This window comes from Sceloporus occidentalis, unplaced genomic scaffold (assembly GCF_023333645.1).
Source record: "Sceloporus occidentalis isolate IW3139 unplaced genomic scaffold, rSceOcc1.0.p SCAF_48, whole genome shotgun sequence".
NCBI lineage: Eukaryota > Metazoa > Chordata > Lepidosauria > Squamata > Phrynosomatidae > Sceloporus > Sceloporus occidentalis.
Window position 1 is genome coordinate 620,195 of NW_028317028.1, and position 18,064 is coordinate 638,258.

At 38.7% G+C, this 18,064-nt stretch overlaps 1 protein-coding gene across 1 annotated transcript in view; it reads left to right on the forward strand.

Annotated features, from left to right (window-relative positions):
- The window catches only part of LOC149289052 (calcineurin B homologous protein 3-like), a 70,463-nt gene that overhangs the window by 39,781 nt on the left and 12,618 nt on the right, over positions 1–18,064 (forward strand). Inside the window, exon 2 of the mRNA XM_089490990.1 lies at positions 11,734–11,803. Within this exon, the coding sequence (XP_089347116.1) occupies positions 11,734–11,803 (70 nt within the window). The remainder of the gene's footprint in view (positions 1–11,733; positions 11,804–18,064) is intronic.

The following is an 18,064-nucleotide window of genomic DNA, read 5'->3' on the forward strand; positions in this document are numbered from 1 at the left end:
TCATTAATGCAGTCTCACAAATCATTCAAGAAATTCATCCACACATGAATTCATTCATTCTCATACGCATTCACACAATTCATCCACACATTTTTTCATTCATTCTTGTACGCATTCACACTACCCCCTCTCCCCTTCTTATCTGCCCCTTATCACTATGTACCCCCTTCCCCATTTCTCAATATGTACTCAATATCTATCCCCTCTACCCCTTTCTATCTAACCCTTACCCTACTTACCTTGTTGCCGGAGTAAGCAGCAACTGTGACCGGGTCCGCCACTCTAGGGGGCTGGGCAGCCCCCACCAGGGCCGGCCTTAGGGGTCTGTGGCCACACAGGGCTTAAATTAAAACATCGGGGGTTTTTTTGTAGTTTTTTTAAAACTTTATTTAACATCCTCCATGTTAAATAAAGTTAAACAAACCCCCCCCCCCGATGTTTTAATTTAAGCCCTGTGCGGCCGCGCACCCCTAAGGCCGGCCCTGGTGGGGGCTGCCCGGCCCCCTAGAGTGGCGGACCCGGTCGCAGTTGCTGCGGGCTTAAGGGGCAGGTACCCCTTATGCCCTGCGTTAATGCGGCCGCATAGGCCCAGTCAGTCCGGTCCTGACTGAGCCTATTTTAAGGTAGGGCCCTGGAGCTGCAGCTCCATCAGCCCCTACGTCAATCCGGCCCTGGGCCGCCCGGCCCACTGGGAAAATGCCCGGTGTGCCCGATGGCCAGTCCGGGCCTGCTCTAAGGTAAGCAATGTTTAATCTTCTATATCATGGAGATTTATGTAGCACTAGTGGTCTAAAAATGAAATAATGGCCTACCATCATTCCCCTGGAGCTTTCCCTTTCCTTCTCCTTTTATAGGAGGCAGCAAGCATGTGCCTAAAATAATGGGATGGATCTGAGGCCAAAATAGCCTTGAAGTGAGAATAGACAGTACTTGAGCAAGGAATGTCTAGAACCTAGGAGTGTAATGGTACATGGTCACTAAGATATTAAACACATTTATCCAGCTCTGATTTCCACTGGGTGAATTGTGGATATAACAAGGTGACAAATATATGCAGGTACAGATGCACAGGTTTCTTTTGGATATAGGTCCACAAATAATTTTCTGCATTAAAGCAAGGAGTTACTATGCTGGCGTCATACAAGACTCAGTAAGTCATATGGAGACAGCTATGTTGCATGCTCAGAAGTGTCACCAGCCTTGGGAGTTTTAACCAGCAATGCTGCCTCTGGTGGTTAGTATAAGAAACTATTATTCCACCAGGTGGCTGTGGGGTTGCTGGACTCTCTACCTCCCCATGGACATAAGATACCCATCTGCTTCTACATCACCTGTGGCTTGCTACGGCAACCAATAAATACTTGGGTATACTCCTAGCTCCTGACTCGAGCATTGCGGTCGTGGCCCTGTTTGTATATTAAGGATTGCTGTATTACTACTTGTTATTTGGGTTTTGAGCCTTGGCTTGAACTTCAGCATTGAACATGGTTTATACCTTTGTACTATGATTAACTTGGATAACCTGGACTTTGCGCTATTGGCATGGACTTTGACTACTCTTCTGTATTATCCCATGGCACTGTGCTACTGCCCCCCTGGTCAGGCTGCTCATCCTACAGACCCCCTGGCCAGTCTGCTCATCCTACAGACTCCCTGAACAGTCTGCTCATTCTACCAATCCCCTTGTTGTCTGTCTGCTCGTTGTGTTCTGCCTGTAGCTGCCTATTCTATAGACCCCGTAGCTGTGACCCTGTTCTTAGCATTTGTGGAAGTTAGGGGTCATGCTTTTAATTCTGGATCAGTGGCATGTCTATAAGGGTTATACGGGTATAGTCTTATTCTGGTGTCCTGTCAGATGACCTTAAAATAAACTGTCAGCACCATTGCAATGAATCCTGGTTCTTAAAGGTTTATATATAAGCTTGTAGAATACATAGTACTCTGATACAAAGATCATAAAAAAAACATATTTGATATAGGTCTTAGCATTACTTTCCTAACATGTTATAGACATTGACAATAACACAATAAGTATATTATTATATGAGGTCACACTGAATAATGAGTATTAAATAAGTATAAAATTTGTTTTTCAAATAATATATATTTTTATTTTTCAATAACCCCCCGACCCATTGTTTCAAGTTTATTGTGATATATTTTTTTATAATATACAGTAAGGTTAACTGTAATGCCAACTATGGAAGTGTTTTTTATAAGACTTTGATAACTGGCAGTAAAGAGGTCATGCTTTGAATTGATGGGGAAATAATTACTTATGCATGAGAAAGATATTGGATTGACAGAAGAACTTCCTTGTGGAAAATGTAGAAAGTAATAGAATACATGAAATTAGAATTGACTGGTAGAGAAAAATATATCCTATATTAAAAAGTGTAATTAGGCCAGAGGCAGCATCAGTGACATGACTGTCCCAGTTTGATCCTTTGTTGATCCTATTTGACAAATAATTTTCTAAATGTAGATCTTGGTATTTAAGTATTCATATGTTTACACAATGGTTTGGAAAAAGGTTAGATAACCGATCCCCATAGTCCCCATGGTTGGCTGCTAAAAATGTCCTGTCTTCCCAAGGGCATAACAGTCGAAGAGGCCCCCATTCGCCTTGTCCCATAAAGTAACATTTGTATTTTATAATTAATTTATATCACGAGCTGCCATACTTGTGTTTCCTGACATTTTTGCACAATGTACTTCTTTCTTTTTCTTTTAATGTTAATCTAAATGATTGGAATATATTTTCCTTTGTTTTTGTGAATACTCACTGAGTGCACAAATCACTGTTTTTGGTTCTTTATATTTAGTACAGTCTTTGCAGTTAAAATCTGCATTTTGTGTAGTACCTGCGCCAGCTGCTTTTCATTTAATGCTCTGTCTGTGCAAAATGTATTTATAGCAATTTCTGTAAACAAAATAAAACGTAATCACATTTTTGGTAAAAACGCTTTTTTTTTTTATAAAGTGACCCATCCTTTCACGATTGACTAATATAGAACGCGTATGTTCAACATTTTACGTTAATAATTTTCTTCTGTTTTGATAACTACTACATTGCATGCCCTCACCCATTACACGTTCTCTGCACTTGACACATTCAAAGAAATAATTAACCTTTTGTAAATGTTTAGTCTAAATCATTAGTTCCAGAATGTCAAACAATAAAAATTAGGCAGGTCTGTCATTTCTATTGTTTTGTGGATTGGTTTTGCTGTTATAAAAAAAAATAAAAAATCATATAATGGAGTTATTATATCATAGCAATACACGTGTATTAAAACACACCTTGGGCTGACTCAATTGCCAGAGACAGAGTTATCCCAAGTAAATAGCAATCCTCCAATAGACAACAGTAGGAAAATGTGGGATACAATGAGCCAGGTTCATTAATAGGAAATAAAATGTATCACTGTGTTTTAGGTCATATGGAAGAATATGTATTCAATTACCAGAGACATGTTTTATCTCATTATTGGATCTAATCACTTACCTGTATCACGGAAGTAACCATCTTACCTTACAACTCCAAATGGTTTGTTAAGTTGCTGATTGTTATTGATTGGTTTAGGTAGCCTTTTTGTTATGGGGGAAGGAGAAGGGAAGTAATTTAAGGAAATTGATCAGACATGTTAATTTTGCCACATATCTCAGCTTCCATAAGGCCATATACTCCCTTAACTTTAAACCAAATATCTCCAAAACAATTACAGTGATGGGGAAATATTAAAAGTGCAAGCTATAAGTAATCTTAATAAAATAATTTACTTATACACAAAGCTGTGAATATCACTATAAAATACCGAAAAACATTTGAGAATTGTATTGTGTTGCCTTGGCATTAAACTTTTTGGTCACATGGCTGTGGCAAATTTCCCATGTGACCCTCTTCACGAGGGACATCCCATCTTTAGGACTCAACATCTTCTATCTCTGTTCTCTTGATGGGTATGTGTATGACAGTCTTCTCCAGTCTTAAAAGTTATATTTATCAGTTTCAAGCATTTATTTTTGCGCTGCACACCGTACATAGTAGGACAGCAGTTTTCCTTTTTCTAGCATATATTTTCATATGCATGTAGTCATTGACTTGGTCCCTCGCTAAAGCCCCTGACTACAGTAAGTGAAATGCTGAAATTCACCGGACAGACGTGACAGGCGGACAGTACTACAGCACAGCTGCAAGTGTATTTGGTTGTCTCTTGTTTTATTGACTATTTTTGAATGTTGCTAAATAAAAAACATAAGGAATGAGAAGTTCAATAGGTGAGGGGCGGGTTTGGGAGGACATTGTGGGAAATCTCTATCCTCTGGAGAAAATCACGATAAAGATTAACAATGAATAACTTGAGCTAATCAGAGCTTTTAGTACTGATTTTTCTGTGGAAACAAATCAAGATAATTTTTAACCATTTACGCTATTTTCTGAATATGTGCAGTAAGAACTTCTTATGATGTGATCTGTTAAATAATTTCAAAGAGTGGGCATTTTTGTAAATATTATTTTTCTGCGCAATTAAAATGATTAGTTGATAAAACAACAGTGGCATATAGCTAAAATGTATGCACAACCAGCAATAAATACACTTTTATGTTACATTTTCTTAATATTTGCACTTTGGCCAGTCATTGTCATCTTGTTTTGCCATGCTGTCATGCTATTTGTGAAAATTATCATTTATCGATTTATATAGCACCATCATATTCCAATGCACTGTACAATGGGTAATGTCACATCCTGTTGTATTTTATGTTTTGTAACTTTTACGCTATTAATCGTGTATTTATATATAAGCACTACTTTAGTTTTGAACAATAGATATACACATACACATATATGCTATAAGTGTAGATGGTAGATCATTTCATGCATTTAGGTAGTTTTGAAACCAATTATTCAGCCTAAATCATCACTGATTGTGTCTTTGCTCAACTAGCTTTGCTCAAGCTGTAAAAGTATACAACAAGGAGCAGGCGCCTCTAGAATATACGACTACAAACCTTATCATGCACCCAGAGACCATGAGGTTGCAGTAAAGCCATGAGGGGGGGATCCAGAAGGATGCAATACATTGAAAACTTTAAACATTTTAGCAGATGACATAAATCAAAAGACAATGGATGTCACAACAGAGTAATACCTTGTATGTTGCCATGCTGTCTAAGACTGTATATTCATTTTTATTTTTACAGAAAAGACCCTTTCACTCCTCATGTGAAAGCAAATGACAATTTCGAGATAATTGTTTTTGATACAAACTTATACATGAAATCAATACATCAAAAAATATTTTTGTGACAACACTGTATGCTTTGCAAATCTGTATAAAGACAGTTCTTCATGCAGAGAACAGCAAAATAGACTGTGATAATTGAACTGTTAAAAATCCTCCCTTGGCTACTCATAAAAAGAAATGCTATTTTGTATTTTTTTTACATCAGCAGTGTTTCCAAAATGATCATGTTATTATCTTTAATAATCTAGTAACAATGAGCAGGGAAATAAATACAGAGGAAAAGCGACTGGTAGGACACCCAACACATTGTGTTCTTATCGATTCCGCAGTTAGAATAGAACATGTCTTCCCCTATATAATTTTGCCAAGATTCCTATTTGTACACAATGTATTAGCTCATGGATTCTTGCCTTGGAGACAGGAAAGTCTGCTCTGTGACAGACGTTGATATTATTAACCCATTTGATGTTTGATAACTTTTAAAAATAGTAGCATATGAGATGGGACAGTTTATTAGGAGGCCCCTGGGCCACATATTGCTCCCAAAATAATTATAGGTCACTCGTCACTCAAAACTTAAAAACATATCATCAACAAAGAGCTTTTATTGTTATACCGGTGTTATAAACCTGCCTTGTTAAACACTAGGAACCTGGGCAATTGGCAATTCCACAGCCTGACTAAGCCTCATGGACTAATTGTGAATTCTACAATTGTTGTTGTTATTGTTTACGAATGCAGTGCTTTTGATATCTGCAAAGATGTATTATACCCACTGTCAAATATCTCTAGTGTCTGTTTCTCTCTATATTCTTCTCCTTAGCCCTGTGTTTTAGCCCAACAAACGTATATATACACAGGCCATTGTCTAACATTTATTATATAGCCTATTTGGAAAGGTTGTTGCAAGTTTCCCATAGCATTTGTCTGTAATTGCCATTTGCAGTGTCAGCTGTGCACTCCAACATACTTTTGTATTTTTTGGTTTGATCTAAGTGGTGGTTAAGTGGTTTGGCCGTTCTCATAGCGCACGCTGTGGTGTGATTAGGTGATATAGTCGCTTACTGCTTATATGCATTTTGGATCAGTATGTTCATTCATTTTCTTTTTAGTGATGAACATTAATTTGCCAGGTTCATACTGTGTAGAGAACGACTGTATTTTCTGACTCCAACTACATTTAAAAAGGTCCATTGAATTACCCCCCTATATACGGTTAACCCTTTCTTTTTTCAGATACAGTAAGGGATAGATGAGTACGAAGTGAGTTTTCTTATGTTAAATGTGTGCCCACAAATCACCATCACTTTAATTTAACTCCTTCACGACAAAGCCCATACATGCACGGGCTCGCGATGAAATGCATTCATGCTTTTAAATACCTGCAATTGCCGCAATCTCAGCGGTGTCACTGTGATCAGCAGCTCTCCAGCATCCTCGGAAGCCTCACAAGTGAGGCTAGCTGTGGATATTGGGAGGAAAGCCCCCACCAAAAAAAATCGGGCTAAAACAGAGCTTAGAAAGCAATCCAGAATTGCTTCCTAAGCATAATCGGTGTTGCTGACATGCCTTGATATCGAGGCATTCAGCAACACAACCCCGTACCCCAATCACCTTTAAAGATGTCACAAAATAGGACATGGGCACAGACTGACCAGATGTCAAAATTCCAAAAAATGCACACCTCACAAAGCTGGCATTTTATCTCCCAAAAATCCCAACAAACCCATTGCATCACTGTACTCAGGAGATGTTGCTGAACACATATTGCAGACGAGTAAAAGATTTTCAAATAAAAGTGAGAAAAAGCCCTTTTTATGGTAAATTAGATGATATGATAAAAATAATGGTATCTAAAGAAACCCCTTTGTGTGGGTGCACTAAATGAGAAGGATGAAAATTACAGCTAAACAGCAACAGTGTAAAAATGTTACAACAGCCTTTGTCCCAAAGTATAGAAGTAAAAAACAGTCTTGTGACTCATTAAGGGGTTTATCATGCATTTTTTGCAGGGATTTCAAAAGGTCAGATTAAGAAGAAGTTATTTCTAAACAGCCCACTAGATTATTCTTTTGGGGGTATCATAAGAACATCATAGTCATGTAAATAATCTAAATAGGGAAATATAGCAAAAGAAGGTAATCTTGGTAATACCTGTGGTTACTTACACTATGAGGTTTAGTTAGCATACCAGATCCAAAAAATAAAAAACAGCGGCATAGAACATGTGTAGTTTTGCAGACAGATGGATAACAGCTTTAGAAGACCATACTCTGTTATTATATAACAATATACGGTATATTTATATATATATATATATATATATATATATATATATATATACTGTTTTTTTTTACATGGCATGGATTTCTGGTAAAGCCTATTCAAACTGCAATATGGACTGTGTTATTTATTTATTCACGTGCCATTATTTCAGTCTTACAATATGTGAGATGGAGTGCACATCCAATAAAATTCCCTCTGTATGTCAAGACTCAGCAATATGGCAGACCTGTGATTAATTTGCTGTTGTATGCTATTGATCATGTCTGTCTTCTCTGTGTTGAGGTGATAGATTCTGGATCCTTTTGTATTAAAAAATATCACATTTAAAAAAATGTGTCCTTATTGCACACATATTTAGCTAATTAAGAGAGCAAAGTTTTGCCCAGTTTAAAGGGCAGAATCAGTGTTGAAGAACACCTTTGACTTATGATTAGCAATGTGTATGTATTTATAAAATATTCTGTACTTTTGTACATCTGTTTAATTCTCCCCAATGCCTAAAAGCTGCCAGGCAGTGAATTAGACGGCCGCACACGATGATCCTTCCCTTTCTATCCAAAGACAGGGGAGGATGGTGACTGGTGCTAAACAAACAGCGAGACTAGGAATCAATTACACAGATGAAAAATAATTAACTACCGAACCACAGTTTTCGTCTACCACCCAGAGATATCAAACATAAATTTATTGCATCTCCCTTTTTGTAATGCAGAGGCTGCTCTGTGATGGAATATTAAAAAAAAAAAAAAAAAAAAAAAAAAAAAAAAAAGAGCATTGATGTTTTTGGAAAGAAGAATCTTTGACCATTATGTTAAATGACATCATATCCTGCTCACCTTTTAAGCAACATTTTAACAACAAATTATTAGTCCTGTGGCTCTTTATAATATCAAGCGGTATTTTTGAATGGCCAAAAAAATAGCAAGCAACAAAAATTGCCGGACCACGATGCAATACACACTGGACACATATGTTCAACACCCTCCTTAAAAGAGAAAGCCTTCCACAAGCATCATTAAGCACACAGGTTCAGCCAGGTCTCTAAGGCTACCTGCTAGACCTCTCCAGAGAAGAAGCTGTTTTATTACACACAACTAAGCTCTATGAAGCTCTCCCACGGAATTTTTAAAGTCTCCCATCACATTACTGTGATCATAGATATCTAACCAGAGAATGCATAAGGCAAGCCAAAACCCACCCACATAGTAACGTATGAATTTAAATTGGAAAAGGACACACCCTACTTTTGATCCAGAAGAAAAAAAGCTAATGAAGTGATTCCCAATTTTGCTTTAAATTAGAGAAATATACCTCTTGACTCCAAAATGGGAATATGATTTCTAAATGCATCAACAAGCAATTACTAATAATGTCCTTATAACCCTGTATATCCTTCTTTGTGAAAAAAATAAATAAAATCATCCAGTTTATATGTAAAGGCGTCAGTTAAATTTGAGCACAACCTTTACGGGTTACATATCATAGTTATTTAAGACCAACAATGGCTGAAAGGACACAGAGGAGGATAATATGAGGGAAATGTATGCCAGTTTATGGAATTATGTTATTATTTGTCATTGTTATGTATGATTTCCAGCAGTGAATGCGTGCATTCAAATTCCAGAAGTTTTCTTAGGAATATATAGTTGTGCTCGCCGTAAGAGGCCATACAATCTTACTCTAGGCTTGTCAAACACAGCAGCCTTATGCACACAGCTGTAACTTTTTTGCCTTTCATTGTTCTCTCAAAGTACATTATAGAGCAATCACTCTTCTATTGAGATATGACAAAAGATTAGATTGGAGGGAATCTCATTAGTTAATGACTTTTTTACAAGCAGAATACTGGTTCCTAGTTAGTGTTCTTCTTGCAGTATCACACACACCTTGGGCCCTTGTAATGATGCTATTTATAAAGTTTAACATTTTGTTGAAATGCTTAGTGCACAAAATGCCTAGAACTGCACATGAGCTAAATACAGTGCCTATAGAGATCTTTCTTCATCATTGGAGGGTTAAAAGACAAATTATGAAGGGGAAGATGAAAAACTAAACTTGCTAGAGTCATTTCTTTATTGGGATTAAAGTTTAATTAAATACATTTCAAAGGGATAGTTAGAATCTCATACAGCTTCACCAGCAAAGAATGGGTCCTTCATTGTAATGAAGTGGCCAAAAATCTTTCTTTTTTTCTCCTGTCTCCCTCTAATCCCTTTTGCCTCTTTCTTTTCGTTCTCCATCTTTTCTTTCTCTATTTCACTCTTTCTTCTCTATTTCCCTTCCTCACTCTTTTGCCCATTTTCACCCTTCCTTTACTCATTATTTTTATTCTCTCTTAACATTCTTTCTTTTTTCTCTTCCCTTCTTTCTCTCTCTCTCTCCATTCTCCATTTTTTCTCCATCTTTGTTTTATCTCTCCTCTCTGTATCCTTCTTTCTTCTCAGCACTGTGTCTTTTGCTTTTTTGTTTTACACTGTTTTCTATCAGTGAGCCCTGCACACTGTCTAGAGATCCCCGTAGGGGTCTTTTGTGACCCCAGGGATATTAACTGGCTCAAGAGAACCCCTGTGATGTCACTGATGACATCCAAGTAGGCTTCCCCTGTACAGTAATCAGGGTACTCCCTGTAGACTTCCCCTGTACAATAATCAAATGGTTCTCTTGTACAGCAATCAGCGTAATGCTGACTACACTGTCAGGGACTAGCTCCACACAGATGACCGTAATGACCCAGAGCGGCCAATCGATGGAATTCAGGAGTTAATGCACAGTAGCGGAGTTGGACAGGGCCTGGTACAGGGCAACCACACCTAGGGTTGTGCGGCCACATACCAGGGCCAGACATACCAGCGGATAGTTGACCAGAACAAAACTTGGTAATATCCTGCAGGCACCCTGGAGCAGGCATGAGACTTAGCTCTACAGAGACATGTGCAGGATGCTGCAGGCTGGGATAAGGGAAGCTAAACATAATAGTAGTAGCAGAAACATAAGCAAGCAAGGGGGACAGAGCAAGGAACAGGAAGACCGAGCAAGAAACATAGCCAGACAAGACATACATGGTACAGGACACAACAAAGGACAGGGAACAAGGCAAGGAACACCGGGGATGGAGTGAGGAGCTGGTACATAATACTGACACATATAAATACAGGACTAGCCTAGGACTATATGATAACAATTGGAGATTTAGTCACATATTATGGCCATAGTATGCTTAGCCCACCACTACACTAAAGTACTCCAATATTCGGTGGGTCCTAGCGCTAAAGCCTGCATACTGAATTACTTATAAGCTGAAACTAAATATTAAATCTAAACACAGAACAGAGATAAAACATACCTATAGACTGCAGACTGAGACAAACATAACAAACAGGTGGGCCACAACTTAGAAACGAAACAGAAGCTGAAGCTAAGAGCAGGACTGGAATCCAAGAATCAGAACTTACTGGCAGGCCTGAATGGGGCCTGACACACACTCAGCGATCCCACATTGTCAGAAAGGTATTATCGCAGTAAACACCCAATTGGAGTCTGCACAGAGCCAGGTAGTCCCTGCCTCCCATGTGGGGTCTGGGAAGAGGGGCTGGGGAAAGGCAAGAGAGGACAACAGAGGACACTTTTCTTGTGGGAATTGAAATGCTGAGCAGGATAAGGACCGCAGCTGGTTGGAGGTGAGTATACCACATGAATGCAATGACAGCAGGAGATGATTAAAAATATGCCTAACCATTTAGAACATAACAACACATGACAAGTTATTTAAGATTGAAGCATCTCAGTTTTTTGTAAGAAATGACCATTAATGTGGAAGCATACCAATGATATATAACCTGTCATAACCAATATAAACTTGATGGTGAATTTAAATGTTGGCATTGTCATATGTTTATAAAAGGCTTAGCAGTACTGAAAGACAAGTTCTTCTTCAATTTGAATCAATTTAAACTTTGTTTGGAACACTGCCTGGAAATTCTTCTGGCTGTAGGCAAATGGCCAGCACTGTATCATTGCTGATTTGCGTCCCAGTGATGCATATTCTGGCATTGGAAATGTTTAAAAAATGACATACTGATCCTTACATGCTAAGGAAACGTATGGCAGCATTTGATTAGACCATGAAAAGATATTTATTCTTTTTTTACATGCTCAATGGTGATTTCTAATGGGTTGTCTTCTTTTGTCTCTCCAGTCTCAGCAGAGCAGATTGAACATCTACACAGGCGTTTCAACTATCTAAGTGGAAATGAGCCAACCTTAAGGTATTTCTCCAGGGCTGCATATTTTTTTTTAGCTTGCTTTTCAATCTACATTATAACAAACAAAAAAACAATAGTTTTTTTTCAACCCCTGACAAACAACTAGTAGTACATTTTGTTTCATTATTCTACAACACATAATAGCAACCATAGGTGCCCAAATTGGCAAACATTTCCTATAAAATTAGTTTAGCTTCAAAGATTAAACAGATTCTAAAATAACTTGAGGTAAGGTCAAGGCGCACAGCCATATAGATGCTTGATTACTTTTATGGATATATATGGGCACTTTTCTTTCATCAGTGTACTACATATAGTTTATTTGCAATTGTGTTCAACAGTTCAACAGCTATTCTCTTTTTTTTAATTCCCACTTCCTTATGCAGATCTATTTTTCCTCACTGATCTCTCACCGTCCCTCTTTGATCATGTCACAATTGCCTTGCCTCTAACTGGATGTCTGCATGATTCCTCGGTATCCCTAAAATAGAACTTCTTCACCTCCTTTCTCCTAATGCCAACATTCCTTTGGCAATCTCCCTCAATGTCAATGATAAAACCATTATCCCAACCCAGCACGCTCACTACCTCAGTGCAACTATTGTTTCTGACCTCTCATTAACTCTCACATTCTGTCTTTTTCCAAAACGGCTAAAACAAAAACAAAAAAACAGGATATGACTCCATGCCAACAATAAATAAAACGCTGGGCAACTAGAAGTTTGTGCAAAAAAGTGCATTTATTTTCGCACTTACAGGTGCCCTTGTTCTGGTGGAAGGAAACAATGCCTTACATGTTTCACGTCCTCAGGCGCTTAACCATAGGCTGACACGGGTGATCACATAATGCCAAAGAATAAATAGACCTCCTAAAGTGACATGTGATTGCGATTAATTAAAGTGACCTATACCAGTGAACAATAATGTTTATAACTCACATGGAAACAAGCAATAGACCAAAGCGGTTACATATACCCCCAAGGGCAGAAAAATATATCAGAAATATGCATCACCATAATTGAATACATGATTAATATTCACATAAAATTCGCCCATTATCTTGGAACATGTATACTTCAAAGGTAGTACTTGGCTAATTCTGCAAAATACATAATATACTCATTAAATGTATCATATTTATACCTTAATATATTTATACCTTGTTATAAACTTAACATCTTCAAAGCATTGCCTGCTTTCACTCTTTACCTCTGATGCACAACATACAAGAATTCTCAGGGTCTACCCCTTTCCTTTGGAGTGTCCTACCTATGGGCATGCTACAGTGTGTGTATATATATATATATATATATATAACATGGCTGTGCCAATGAATTTACATGACTATCCTCAACAATAAAATAACTATATATATATATATATATATATATATAGTTATTTTATTGTTGAGGATAGTCATGTAAATTCATTGGCACAGCCATGTAAGGCCAGAAACTAGATTGCATATGAATTTAGGAATCCTGGCTACGACTTGATTTAAGATTTCCTACATTTATTAATAGCTAACTGCCATAACAGGGGGCATTTTATTCTGTCTTGGTGTCTAGTATTACACAGTTTCTTATTGAATGCTCTTCTCTTGATTAAGCTATTTTTTTGGCACTCTCATCCCTCCTTTACCTAACAGATTATTTTCATATGAATGTATCCCCACCTTAGATTACAGTGATCTGTACCTTATCAGTCTTTTTTCCCCAGGCGGAGACCTTTACTCTCGTAAAGTAGGGGCACTACACCACAGGCACCCCTATAATGAAGGTGCTCAGCTGTGTTATGTAACACAACACTATGTGACCCTGCATTAGTAACAAAGCAGCTTGTGAGTGAGTGTGTGGTGTTAAGAGTGTGTAGGGGTGAGTTAGCATATGTTATTAGAGTGAGTTTGTGTGTTATTGTATGGTGTTAGTGTGTGGGTGTTAGAGATAGTTTGCGTGTTAGTATGTGTTAGTCTGTGTGTAATTGTGTGTGCGCTACCTACTGGGGGATGGGAGGGCAACAAATAAATCCTGCACCCAGGCAACAGTAACCCTATGGTCAGCTGTGGCCCTACTCCAGCTTATCCTACTCTTCCCTTGTCTCCAGTCCTTCAAAAGATCGCTTAAAACGCTCTTCTTCAGGGGTGTCACTACCAGGTTAATTCCACACCTACCTATTTTCTTTCCTAGCCTCACTCTTGCTGTCAATCTGTACATATGCTAATTAAATGATTTATCAGACTTGTGTCTCACTCTCTCTCACGCACTCATTCAGTGTTTCCCTACCTTGTCCGTGTCTCTACAGTTTTGCTTCTTGTTCTTCACTTCTCTTCATTTGTTTTCTTCTTTCTGCTATTTCTGGTGATCCCATGACCCCGGTGTAGCTGGTCCAACTCAAACATTGGCACCTATTGTGTAGTATACCTCCTTCTAGAATGTAAGATCTTTGGAGTGGGCCCTCCTCACCTCTTGTACAGCACTCTGAATTACAATGATGTTTATATAAATCCATGAATAATAAACAATTTCCTTCCCAGAAACCAGTTTTATTTGAAGGCACCAAATTAAGCCCTTAGCACTATTGCTTGTCATACACTGATCATTTCTAATGTTACTCTTCATTTTCTCTTTCGCTCATTGTAATAGCAGTAAGGAATCTGCTGGCATGCTATAAAGAAATATAATGTAATTATCTTGTAGGGATGTGTACTAGAAGACTTCCAAGATCTTCAGATTCATAATCTGTGTGTAGTATTATAGTTAGTGTGTCGCTGTAGAGGTGCCATATTGAGTTGACAATGTCTATGGAGCAGTTAAAATGTTCTCAGTAGGCTCCTCCCTTACGAAAAAATTACTGCAGTTTTTCTGAAGTAATACTGCAGTTTTTTGGACATGAAAAAACTGCAATACTGCACTTTTACTGCAGTATCACTGCACATTTACTGAAGTTTTACTGCATTTGTACTTCACTGTACTGCAGTTCTTTTTGTACGGAAGTACAAATGCAATAAAGCTGCAGTACATTGAAGTACAACTGTAGGTTTGCAGTATAAAAAAAAGTGCACTAAATGTGCAGTAATACTGCAGTACAGTGAAGTACAAATGCAGTAAAACTGCAGTAATACTGCAGTAAAAGTGCAGTATTGCAGTTTTTTCATGTCCAAAAAACTGCAGTATTACTTCAGAAAAACTGCAGTAATTTTTTGTAAGGGCTAGACCAGAGTACATTGTAATTCAAATTTCCTTAATCCTAGTCGCTATTGTGTATCTAATCTACTAACAACAGATTCGATGGCATCGAAACGTGAGATGTAATAATTATAACCTCAACAGTGAGCATCTTCATGGAAACCTTAAACAAATGTGCGTCTCCATTTCAGAATTAATGAAGTGCAAATCGAGCCAGGGGTTGTGTGTAGATACCCGCACCTGTGGTTATTGGAGAATATTACACAATGTTTCCATGTGTCACGGGTTTGAATACAGGCAAGGAGAAATCTGTTCCATGACATTTTATACCACCGTTCTCATCTTTTGTCTCAGATCCCTCTTACATAAGCTCAGACAGCTGTTAGTTGTATATTTCTTCCAAAGGTACTTCACTAGCATCTTAGATTGCAAAGCATTCTTGACTATAATCCTCAAATGAATGTGTGTGTGGAGGGGGCACTATGACTACTATAAAACACTACTATAAGGAAACACTATGCAAAGGTAGGTAAGCAATGGGGAGATCTTGAATTAAAAATTGTTTCCAAAACATAAACAATGCTTTGGTCATTCCTTTAAGTCACAACTTATCTGCACATAAAGGTCCCTTTAGCATGCAACCTGTTCACAGCATAATGGGGCTGGTAATGTTGTCGCTTCCTGATATCAAAGGCTGCCAATTCCCTCCCACGCTTGTGATTGTTTTCATTCTAGGAATTCCCCAGGCTGTTATCAGCTGAATAACATAAGCTTAAATGGTATCCTGTGTTTCTACCTTCCATTGCATGGTACAGTTTTTATTCCATACCCTAGGTCAGGGGTGTCCAAGTTTTTTCTGCAGTGGGCCACTTCATCAGAATTGTATACGTGCGCGGGCCGCACTCATTTTTCACTGTGACAAAAAATATGGCCTTTAATAAAATATGCAGATTAAAATAAAGTAAAATGACACAAAACCTTTACTCTTCCTCTCACTGATTTCTGGGCCTTGAAAGTTTTGCGACTACAAATTCAGGATTCCCTAGATTTATTCTGGACCAAAACATTCAGGGTTCACTTAGCCAAAACCGAAAATGACCCCCACCTTTAAACATAATAATAAAAACTCACATGTTTAATAAAAGTAGGTAACACACAATTGGACAAAATTAGCAATATGACTTGGCATGCTAACAGCAATCACACTCCTATCATACCCAGGTAACCAGTAAATGCTGGTACCTAGGCATGATGGGACTGTGCTTGCTGTGCTTGCTGTTAGCAATCACACTCCTATCATGCCAAGTCAGCCAGTACATGCTGGTACAGGGTGGCTGTAAGTGATGTGCAGACCCCATACTGCTGGCAGCATCAATACACAAGGGGGGCAGCTAGCCAGGTTTCAGCATGTACTGGCTGACTTGGCATGATAGGAGTGTGATTGCTAACAGCAATCACAGTCCCATCATGCCTAGGTTCCAGCACTTACACATCCATCCAGTAAATGCTGGAACCTAGGCATTATGGGACTGTGATTGCTGTTAGCAATCACACTCCTATCATGCCAAGTCAGCCAGTACATGCTGGTACAGGGTGGCTGTAAGTGCAGACCCCATACTGCTGGCAGCATCACTACACAAGGGGGGCAGCTGGCCAGGTTTCAGCATGTACTGGCTGACTTGGCATGATAGGAGTGTGATTGCTAACAGAAATCACAGTCCCATCATGCCTAGGTTCCAGCACTTACACATCCATGCTATCACACACAAACACACACTCATTTATTCATATAATCATTCATTCACAGATTCATTCCCTCAATCACACACACTCATTCAAACACCCTCCCCACCCCCTTACCTGCACTGCAGCTCCTTGATGCCGCTCACAGACTTCAGCAGGGGGCGCGGCCTCCCTCTGCCTTCTCTGCTAAAGCACAGAGGAAGTAGGATGTCACGTGAACTCCGCTTCCTCTGTGCAGTCCAGAAGACCCTCCCACAAGTAAGTAGCAGGGCTTGAGGTGCGGCTCGCGTAAGATCAGTTGCCCTGGCTGCCGATCTTACGCGGGCCGCACCTCGAGGTCTCGCGGGCCGCATTTGGCCCGCGGGCCGCATGTTGGATGCCCCTGCCCTAGGTGGTCGCTAACAATATTGCAGAAAAAATATCATAAAGATTAACAAAGTGCTAATAAGTATAATTATTATGATACGATGTAACATGAGTCATAGGTATTAATAATTTGGGATTGATATTAAATTATTTCCATGGCACGTTGTGTGCACTCTTTTAGTGGTAGTATCTTTACCTGACGATCCCATTATGTTGCTTATATCCAGCACCAATTCTAAAAAGATTCTGGCACAATGATCCCATCCATTTGTAATTTAATAGGGCATTCTGCAATATGTTTTAAGGGTAATACTGTAAATTGTAAGGTATATACAGTACTGTGAAAATGTTTAGGCATGTGTGAAAACACATATAAAGTTAGAATGTTTTAAAAAATAGACATTTTAATAGTTTTTATCAGGGATTTTGTAGGCATATAGTTAGGTGTATGATGAAACTATTATACCAAACAGATGCTAATGATCATCAATGTAATATGTAGGTTGAAACAAACATTTATTCAAACATGAACAGTTGTGTAGAAGGAACAGAGGCGGACATGGGTTTCCAGATGTTCTGTCCAAGCTCTTCTGAAGAAGCACAAAGAAACACGCAGTGTTGAGTACCGTTGACGCAGTGGCCAGCCAAGGAAACGTAGCAGGTGAAAGACACATCATGCTTACCGCCATTCACAATAGAAAGTGCCATCAGCTCAGCATTGGCAGAAGACAGTGGGGCCACGTACACCCATCTACTCTCCCAAGGAGTCTGTTCAGAAGTTGTCATCATGGAAGACTTGTGGCGTGAAAACAAGGCCAAGCGATTAAACAATTCATGAAAACAGAGGAACTGGGGTTCAGAAAATAAGAAGCAGGTGGTCCGGACTGATGAGTTAAAAATTGAAATATTTGGCTGTAGCCGAAGGCAGTTTGTTCACCGAACGGAGAGTGGTACAAGAATTAATGTTTGC